The following is a 10,410-nucleotide window of genomic DNA, read 5'->3' as shown; positions in this document are numbered from 1 at the left end:
CACACACAAACAAACAACAGCGGCAGTCATTACAACATAGTGTTTTCATGGGTACTTCAGCACCAGAGTAACAACGCAGTGTTATGATCCTTTACAAATAATGTTTCTTTCATAAAATATATTCTGTGAGAAACAGATTTATTTTAAAATAGACTTCTGTTGAATGTGATGTTATTCTATTCTAGTTACATCAACACTGCATGCAGAGAAACTACATCACAGGACGTTTAGTCCACCAAATAATCAATATGACAGTGAACTGATATGAAATCATTCATGTTAACTGTGACTCTGGTTCCGAGGTGTCTGGCCCGGCGTCCGTCTGGCTGTCTTGTCGGCCTCCCGCTGCCTCCTTGCTCTTGGCTGCGTTCTCGCTCTGAGCCCGGTTCTGCTGCTCCGTCTCCAGAGCTTTCTCCATCTCTGTGTAGTAGTCGAGAGCTTTCCGGACGGGATCAATAATGTGTTGCTGCAGAATTATTGCAAAAAAAGTTTAAACTGATTACAATTGACCAAAAAACATGGGTTGAATTTAACCATTTATGAGTTCCTTACTGTAGAAAAAGGCCGGCTGTACTTTAACACTTGCTGAGGACGGGTTTCTGTAAAGTAATTTCCTGTTTTATTTTGTAAATTTTACCCTGTTTACACTGTTCACCGTTTACCTGTGCTGCCTTTCACACCAATTAGGGTTTTTTTTTTGTTTATTTTAGTCTTTTCTTTTCATCTGAGCCACTTATTTAAGATGTTTTGGACACCTTCCTGTGAAAGTCTTCATTAAATTTTGCAAAGATGCTTTCAAAGAAGTACATACAGTACATTTTCTCCGTACTTTTGATTTTAATACCTCCAGGCAGGGGAAGAGGTTGGCCAGCTCGATGAAGAGAGGCAGAAGAACAAATCTGATGAAGCCTGTTTGAGATGAAGGTTTGGTAACTTTATCCCGGTCCATAAAGGGGGTAACGGGAAGGCCCTCCAACTTCTCCACATCACTCTGACAGAACGACAGGAGACAGATTTGACCCACTTAACTTAGTTTACTTCTATTGCTTTATAAGGGGTGTTCAGCTGTGTGGCACACCCTCATTACTGTAAGGCCACAGTGGGTTTAACATTTGAATTTAAAAGGTAATATATTTTAGTTTCTGTAGCTTTAAAAAGTGAAGTTAATCTGCGTTTGTTATAATGAACTGCACCAACAAGGTCACACAACTTGATAACAGACTGTGTCTATAAAGAACCTCACAGTTTGTCTCTGCCCTTCAAAAATCAGCTGGACCGTCCCTGAATCTCATGGTAGAGCCAAAACATTTAGAGTTCAGGTCACTGTGCTCCAAAACATCTCTCTTTAAGTTACAGATATCTCATCAAAAACAGCATCATATCATATTGTCACTTTGAAATGTCTTGACAAAGTTCAGCAGGAGTCGGTACCTGGTTGAAGAATTCCTGTAAAAGACAATCCAGCCAGGGCTCAGCCACCTCCATGGGCCGGGCCTCGTTGGATATGTCGCTCACTTTGATCAGGATCGTCATTAGCTGCACAAACAACAACAGTAAATAGATGTATACATGCTTCCAAATTTCCACGGTGCTCTGTAGTCTTACCACGTCTCTGTGGTCCTTGTTGGTGAAGTCAAACACTGGAAGGATGGACTTGAACTTGTTGAGAACCTCATTGTGCCTCGACATGTCGGTGGCCAGAATGCATCTGAAACAATCAGTGCTCATTATAAATTCTGTGCTAAGATATCATGATGAACAAGAGCACTCAGAGATCACAACTTCCCCACAGAAGGCAAAGACTACACTAACACATTGATGGGTTTTTTTGTGTTTTTATTATAAAATACTGATGTCATCTTATGACATCATTGTGACACTGTAGGGTGTTGTATTGACAAAATAAAAAGTGTTTTGCACTGCTCTCTGCGTGCCCTTTCTTATGATATATTACTCAATATGGTTTCTACAAAGTTTTTTCAAGGTCAACTTTGACCTTGGACGTAACAATGAAGGTTAAGGTTAAATGCTTAGCCAAACTAGGTACACATGTCCCTCAAGGTCTAGCATTTTTACACAAAATTAAATCACCTTTAGCTTGGTTTCTACCGGCACACAGAATTTGAACATGATATCTTGAAAATTGTGGATGCTAGACTGCTAACAAACAGACAGACAGGCAGACATATTCCCTCCTTTTGGGGGGAGAAAAATTAAAAACATGACTATTGGAAGATGATCTCACTTGATGATCCCCTCTCGTATCCGTTTGTACTGATCCGTGGACAGATTCCTGAAGATGTTGCTCTCTGTCTATGAAACAAAGACTCTCGGGTCACTGTGGAGTCATCCATGCATGTACGCAGGTTAATGGAGGGTTTTCATTCTTACCCTCTCCAGTATCTCGAAAGCTACAGCACAGTGGTGGTTCTCCAGAGGAGAGATGTCATTGTAGCGCAGAGCGAGTTCAGTCTGAGCGTTTATCTGAAGGACAGTCAGACATGAGATTCTTACCAAAGTTCAAGCCTCAACCTTATTTTGGAAAACTGGAAAATTCAGATGAATAAAACATCACAGAGTGTTGTAACATCATCTGCACTGAAGTCCCAGCAAAACCTGTGTTGGCTGTTCTTCTACAGTGCAAAAGGTGGTAGTTTCGAAATAACTGGTATAAAAGATTTTAAGCGATGAAACTACACAGAATTACATGGACTGGTTCTCAAAGAGTCTCAAAGAGACTTTTCCCTAATCTTAAAGGAGTTTCATTATTATATGAAAGCAGTAAGTGCCATCCATTACATGCAGAAAATTGTTGCCATATCACAGTTTTACATCATCTAGTGAGAAAATGTGTACAAAAATCGCACCGAGCCAAATTTTCAGGTTGAATCAAAATTCTGTTCTCATATTCTGATATGTAGGCCGGGAGTGCTCTAACTCCAACTGGTACAACAAACCACAATGCAGGTCTGAGTTTCAGTACTAGGGAAGCCTAAAAAGTGTGCTTTGTGTACCTGATAGGCATTGTTGTATCCCGTGTGGTCGAGGTCGTGGCAGACTGCAGAGGTCAGCATAATCAGCAGGTCAATGCTGTCCATCTTACTCCTCAGGTCAGTCAGCCAGATCAAACCATACATCTGCTCAGAGGGAAGACAAACAAAGGCAACAACACAAATGGAGAGAATGAAGAAGAAGGATTTACCTGCATTTATTGGTATCACTTTATAATGTCCAATTTTTATTTCAAATTAAAATCTAATTATATTTACCTACAAATACTTAAAGATGGGCACACTAGAATAAGGGGGAACAAGTCCCGTTCTTAGAGGAAACAAGCAAATAATTATACCGTAAGTAAATTTGAAAACTGTGTAATTTCATGATAATTTTGCAGAAATGCCAGGGTGCTAAATAGGAGAGTTCATCCGTTAGTCGAACTTCAGAGAAAGGAGGAACAATGTGATTTTCGTCCTGGTCGTGGAAGACTGGACCAGCTCTTTATTCTCTCAAGGATACTTGAGGGTGCATGGGAGTTTGCCCAACCAGTCTACATGTGTCCTGTAGGAGGTGCTTTGTGAGTATGGGGTGTCTGGCGTATTGCTTCGGGCCATTCGATCCTTATACAACCATTGCAAGAGCTTGGTCCACATAGCTGGCAATAAGTCGGACTCATTCCCAGTGGGTGATGGACTCCGGCAGGGCTGCCCTTTGTCACCGATTCTGTTCATCATTTTTATGGACAGAATTTCTAGGTGTAGCCAAGTGGCGGAAGTCTTTCACTTGGGTGGTCTCAGAATCCCATCTCTGCTTTTCGCGGATGATGTGGTTCTGTTGGCTTCAACGGGTGATGGTTCGCACTGGAAAAATTCACAGCTGAGTGTGAAGCAGGGGGAATGAGACTCAGCACCTCCAAATCTCACCTGGAAAATGGTGGAGTGCCAACTCCGAGTTCCTTCCCCAAGTGGAGGAGTTTAAGTATCTCAGGGTCTTGTTCACGAGTGATGGCAGAAGGTAGTGGGAGATCGACTTTCGGATTGGTGCTACAGCTGAAGTGATGCGGACGCTGTACCGGTCCGTTGTGGTAAAGAGAGAGCTGAGTGTAAAAGCGAAGCTCTTGATTTATCGGTCAATCTAAGTCCCTATCCTCATCTATGGTCACAAGCTGTCCGTAGTGACTGACAGATTGAGATAGCAGATACAAGTGTTGGAAATGGGTTTCCTCTGAAGGTTCGCTGGCCTCTCCCTTAGAGATAGGGTGGGAAGTTCAGCCATCCGGGAGGGGCTCAGAGTAGAGCCGCTGCTCCTCCACATTGAAACGAGCCAGTTGAGGTGGTTCGAGCATCTGATAAGGATGCCTCCTGGGTGCCTCCTTGGTGAGGTGTTCCGGGCATGTCCCACTGGGACACACTGGGGGAGATTATATCTCTCGGCTGGCCTATGAACGCATTGGTGTTCTCCCAGATAAGCTGGAGGAGGTGGCTGGGGAGAGGGAGGTCTGGGCTTCTCTGCTTAGGCTGCTGCCCTGCAACCTGGCCGCCGTGGATAAGTGGAAGAAGATGGATGGATGGATGGATGGATTTTGCAGAAAAACACAATATTTCTTACATATGTGTAAATATGCTGTACTTTTCGGGGTGTGCGCTATATTTAATAATTTGTAGACCTGTGTGAGCTTTTAGTGATGGAGCCAAAATATGCCTCACAACCTGAAAAGTGCTGTGTACCATTATTACCATGAAACTACACAGTACTTAAAATTACTTTCTTTGTTTCCTAACTAACTTTTTACCCTCTTATTCTAGTGTAACTGCCTTTAAGTATTTGTAGGTAAATTTAACCACAGCGTAATTGGGAATTACGCCCTTAGTTGCAGGTGTTAAACATACTCACCATCTGGGTCACACAGAAGCAGTGTTTAAAGTTGTGGAAAGGGATGTTGTTGTATCTGCGATAGATTTCGAACAGAAACTGCTGCAAGACTTCGGGCTCGATGTTGAAGGTTGGTATAAAGTCTAAATCTGTGTACATGACTTGCAGGAGCACCATAATCTCTGCATCCTCCCACTGCCTGCACATCACCAGAAAAAAACAATCAATAGCCAACCAGTCAACATTTGTCCTTCCACTCGGATTTCCAGGCTAAATGTGACCTGCCAATTTTCAGCTTAACAAAAAAAACCTTGAATGGTGAAATGTTTTCTAATGGACACACAGATAATGTAAAAGACATAAATTTCCCATTGCTACAAAGTCCAAGAATGGATCTTTCAGCACATCTTTCAAGACAAGATTTTGAGGAAAGACAAGCAGACGATAATTATTCAACACAGAAATGTAGAAGCTGTGGAGTCAGCTGAAGTGTTGAGGAAGGAAAGAGGACAATTATTGAACCATTTAGACATATTCAACCCTCTGATGCCAAAGTTGGAATAGTGAGGACCATAACCATCTGTCATGAAATTCTTTTCTTTTAAAAAAAAAGGTGAAAGTCTTGCAAATCCAGAAAGAACAAAAAATGTTATTTTGACTGACACAAACAAAAAAATATTCTAGTGCTGTCAGCGTTAATCTCGCTAAAACGAAATTAACGCCATAACCACATTAACGCGTCAGATCTCTGTTAGCGAGTTCGCCCAGTGCCTGTGGCTGCACACCTCATTAATGCTCGTTAACGCGTTAGCGCCGTCCAGCCACACGCATCAGGGTGATCTGCGATAACTCGCTAACAGAGATTTGCCGCGATTAATGCTGACAGCACTAAAATATTCATAAAAACATCAGTTTTCACTATATTTCTCCAAAATTTAGTGCAGGTATAGCGTTATCACCTTTCTGTTTGCTGGGACCCTGTTCCCACATTTGTTTATCTAGCTACTGAACATCTACTTTTGCATTTTTGCTTAAAACTCATGTGTTTTTTTCTTTTCAAACACATGTTTGACTGTGCTCTGTGTTCACGAGGAGTGGTTGCACTCCTGTGTTGAGAAACATACGAACACACTGAGGGTTTTAGTCTTTTCAGTAAATTTGTTTACAGCAGCAAGAGTGCAGGATCACGTCAGAATTATTCCTGATAATACTGCACTGGCCAACTTGCAAAAAGCACATTTTATCAGGTGTTTAGAGGAATCCTGTAATTTAGCTCCAAGCTTTAGTAGGATGAACTTAACCTCATCGATGCTCCTCTATTGCTGCAGGTTTGCTTTAAAAGCTTTTGGACAAATGAAAAGATAACCGAACCTTAGTGAATGCATGGCGCTCACTTCAAACGCAGTGTGCATATTAAGGCTTTTATAAAGACCTTCTTTTAATTAGCGAGTCCTCATCCAGGCCTATTCATATTGAGATGAGTGTGCAGATCAGAAGAAAAGGCTGAGGGCTTCCATCCTCTTCAGAAACACATCAGATGTGTTTGCAGGGCACGACTGTCATTAGCTGACCGCCTGCCTCACTGTCCACGGAGGAAACAGGTGCGCTCGTTTATTTAGGATCACAAAGACGCATCAGGGTGATGAACACAGATTCAGCAGGTGACATTAAAAGCAATTGGATTCATGCATTTTAAAGCAAAACTTACCAGTTATCAAAGGTTGGCGTCTTCAGGTACTGCCTCACTTCCTCAGATACCTCCAAAGTGCTGCAAAGATTGTGGCATGAGGAGTAAGAATAGCAAATTATTCCAAACATTTTAGTGTGAATTTTTACAAACCTCATTTGCAGGAACTTTTCCCGCACATGTTCACACTCTTCCCTGGTTTTACGCAGCGTCCTTTTGTGGTAGAACGGTGAGGGCTTGTGGGTTCCCTCCGAGAGATCTTTGAACAGCCCCAGCCAGCTTAGATGCTCCACACTCTGAAGACAAATGGCAAGCAGCACTGAACACAAACCTACTGGAGCTCACACTACAAATTATTACTGACTTCTTCCTAAGTGATTATTTCCCCAGGCCTGCTGCACTGTGACATCTAATCATAGGGTTCCCCCACCTGCCAAACCCACTTTATCCCCATGTTTGTCTCTAAGTTTTGAATTTAAAAAAACTTCTGGTATTTTTGTTCAGTTATTTGAGGCGGAACAAGCTTAAACAACACAACACTGGATGTGGGAAACTTTGCTGGGATACCTCCAGTTTCTCTCTGAATGAATCCACCTGCTTCTTCATCTCATACACAACTGCAGGCGTCTCGCCAGCCTCGATGAGGATTTTCTTCTCCAGGCCCTGCAGTCTGGGATCAGTGAAGCAACCATTCATGAACTTTTCAGCTGTACGTGTCATGGCTCAGATTCTGGTCTTTAATGCCTGATATGAGACTTTAAAAAGCACACTGATGGTAGCATACCTAAGAGATCTTTACGCATGTTCTCTCCTTTAATACCCGGCCTGCCCCACCTACCTTTTTTCCATGGATGACAGGTCAAATCCTAGTGCACCAGCAAGCTCGGCACCTGAAATGACATAAAAAGATGGAGACTGTCAACAGTTTCCATGTGAACTAGATCACTGCCATTCCCACGATGCCTAATTAAAGATACCTAACAGCTCACTGTTACAGTCGGCAGCCACCACCTCCAGCTTGTAGCACAGGTTGGGGCTGTTGGGTTCAAGGCTCGGAGAAATGTTGATGATGTTGCCTTTAGGGTTGTACAGTTTCAGGATGTCATGGGGTCCGGCCTCGGCGGCAGAGCGGAACAGATCTAGAAAGACCAGCTTGAGGTTTATTTTATAGAATCACTTGAGGAAATCCAGGAACTGTTATTCAAATGAACAGATATATATAACCACGTCCAAATTACTAACCAACTTTGATATGAATCATTTCATTTAGACTTAGATTTTTTGTCTGTTCTGAGCTATTTTGAAAGTTTTCTTGCATTTTGTTTTCTTTAGGTTATTGGTATAATTTTTGTGCTAACACTTATATAATATTTGTAAAGTGCTCAGTATCTAAACAACCCATTATCGTCAAACAACTGTAACAACCAGCAACACTAACAGTCACCAACAACAATCCACAACCAGCAACAATCAGCAACAATCAGCAACAACCACAACCAACAACCACCAATAACAACAATCAGCAACAACAACCAACTATAACAAAAACCAACATCAACAGTTTATCAGAAAAAAGTAAAATCTACTTAAGAGGGGTGATTTACACAAATTTGGTTAGTGTGGTTGTGCTATACTCATACTTGGGTATTCAATATGAACTTCCATAATCATACAATGTATATTAAACTAAAAGAGCTCTATTATTTATATTCATAGCACTTCATCTAATATTAGTTTAGAAATGTTTTAATATACCCAGTTCTCAGAGAATTACAGTACTTAGAAAGCTGAGGGGGTTTTTGCCTTAATGTGCCCCATACACCGTAGTGTCTCAGAAACACGAGCAGCCCCGAACATGATTGGGAGGCATTAGGCACTGCAGGAGTCTCTATTATAATTATCAGTCACAAACGCTGAAAAACACGCATCACACATGTAAAGTTTTCTATAAATGACTGCACTGAAATATTAACCAAAAAAAGATGTAAAGGTAAACATTTTTGACAGTGCCTCGATTCTGAGCTTCTCACTGCAGAACTGTTTAGAAAAATCAAGCACAAATTAAGTGGAACGAGTGTCTACAACTATGCAGGTACAAAGTTCAGATAATTCAATACAGGAAAGTAAACTTCAAAAACTAGTACAGTAGAAGTTAAATGCAGTCATCTAAATTAAGTAAGAACACTGCTTGCAGTTACAGCCCTGTTCTAATGAGTAAAATCTGCAGTATGTAATGTGCGTGGAGACCATGATGCCAAAGGCTGAAGCTGCTGTGAGAGGTGAGGAGCTGTCAGTGGCAGCTGTATTTGCAGCAAAGACTGCTTTGTCTTATGTTGATCCATTTATCAAATTTGCTTTATTGATTTTAGTCACAAAAGAGTATTTCCTGAACTCTAAGCATAAGAATATTCCACTTTAATTCATTTGTCCAAAACAACACGTTAGAATGCATTTGATCATATGAAACATAAACTTCAGCTTCGGCTCCTACCTTTGACGTCCTGAGCCGGACAATCAACCGGGAACTCCGCCTGCTCCGGTCTCCCGTTCACCGTGAAGTAGATTACTTTTGTTTCCATGTCATGAATCTAAACCCACTGACGCTGCTGTGTGCACTGCTGATCTGGCTCTGATGTCTATCTCCTCTTATTATCTTAATGATAAACACTCCACCCCCTCTCCACCTCCTCCTAAGCTCCTCCTCCTCCCCTGCCTTTGGACTCCAACATTTCTCAGAGCAATAGCCAACTGTCCTCACCCGAAATTTTGATTTTTATAACAATTACAAAGGTTATGAGGGTGGTTTTTTTTTTCAAAAAATGATTACAGTAGTGGTTCTCAAATTGCGGGTGACAAATTAAGGGCACAGAGGTAAACATGGTGTTGATTTTTAATACAAATATAATTACAGTTCTACAAGAAAGAGAGAATGGTCTTTATAGAGTCAAACTGAGAATGAGATAACCAATCAGAGTGTTTTTGGCTGATTTTTAAGTGCTGTAGCGAACCTGCTGTTTAGTGCACGTTGTGCCCCTATGCTGTGATGCTGTGTTCATAGGCACATTGCTATGAAAGAGTATTAGGACCATGTTAAGAATTTTATAGAAGGTACAGGAGCCATTTCAGTTGTTTGGTTGAAACAACAACCACAATCTCCCCATTTAGACTTTTATTCTCAAAATACTAATTAAATTTAATGTCGAAATTTCAACTTTAATCCTAATATGGCCATTTTTTTTCTAAATGTGAAAACTTTTGTATGTGCTTTTTTTGTTTGTTGTTTAAAATTTAACTTTTATATATTTTTAGTTCATATTTTTGTATTTTTGCTTTTATTCTCCACAGTTTTAAGTTTTCTTTCATTTTAATTTTGATATATTTCATTTTTATGTATTTATTTATTGCATTTGTTTTCAAATTTATTCAATTTTCTTTCCAGTTTTTGCACAAATGTGTTTTTCTTTCCTTGAAATATTTATCTTTTTTGTAATTTAAACTTTAAGACTTTGTACCAAAATGTATGAAATCTTAGAAAATAAAATATGATGCCTGCACAATGACTTTTTTCAGTTTTACACATTTTTATATTTCAATCTTAGGATTGGTGATTGAAGCAGGAATTTTTTATCATAATTAAAATGTTATGAGATGTTTCTTATGAATAGAAATGTAGAGGTTCTCAAACTTAACTCATTCACTGCCATTGACGTCTATAGCCGTCAATGGCAGTGAATGAGTCAATGGGTTTAACTCATTCACTGCCAATGGCTGGCAGTGAATGAGTTAAGTAAAGATGCGCACAGCCAGGTGAGACATAAGAAGTGATAATCACATAAGAAAATGAGATTTTGATT

At 40.5% G+C, this 10,410-nt stretch overlaps 1 protein-coding gene across 1 annotated transcript; it reads right to left on the bottom strand.

Moving 5' to 3' along the window:
• Window positions 1–224: 224 nt before the first annotated feature.
• On the bottom strand, window positions 225–9,135 carry LOC102192632 (high affinity cGMP-specific 3',5'-cyclic phosphodiesterase 9A). The gene is made up of 14 exons (XM_005744217.1): window positions 9,048–9,135; window positions 7,534–7,695; window positions 7,395–7,446; window positions 7,124–7,226; window positions 6,710–6,852; window positions 6,578–6,637; window positions 4,891–5,068; window positions 3,015–3,137; window positions 2,392–2,484; window positions 2,246–2,313; window positions 1,606–1,708; window positions 1,432–1,536; window positions 845–991; window positions 225–466 (listed from the first exon to the last, which is right to left on the bottom strand). Exons 1-14 carry the CDS (start codon window positions 9,133–9,135, stop codon window positions 275–277), a joined length of 1,617 nt encoding a protein of 538 aa, XP_005744274.1. The 3' UTR covers window positions 225–274.
• Between the last annotated feature and the right edge of the window lie 1,275 nt (window positions 9,136–10,410).

The sequence above is a fragment of the Pundamilia nyererei genome, unplaced genomic scaffold (assembly GCF_000239375.1).
Source record: "Pundamilia nyererei isolate P.nyererei 1_Seehausen unplaced genomic scaffold, PunNye1.0 scaffold00140, whole genome shotgun sequence".
NCBI lineage: Eukaryota > Metazoa > Chordata > Actinopteri > Cichliformes > Cichlidae > Pundamilia > Pundamilia nyererei.
Note: the sequence above shows the minus strand (reverse complement) of the source record. Positions and strands in the feature narration are given on the sequence as shown.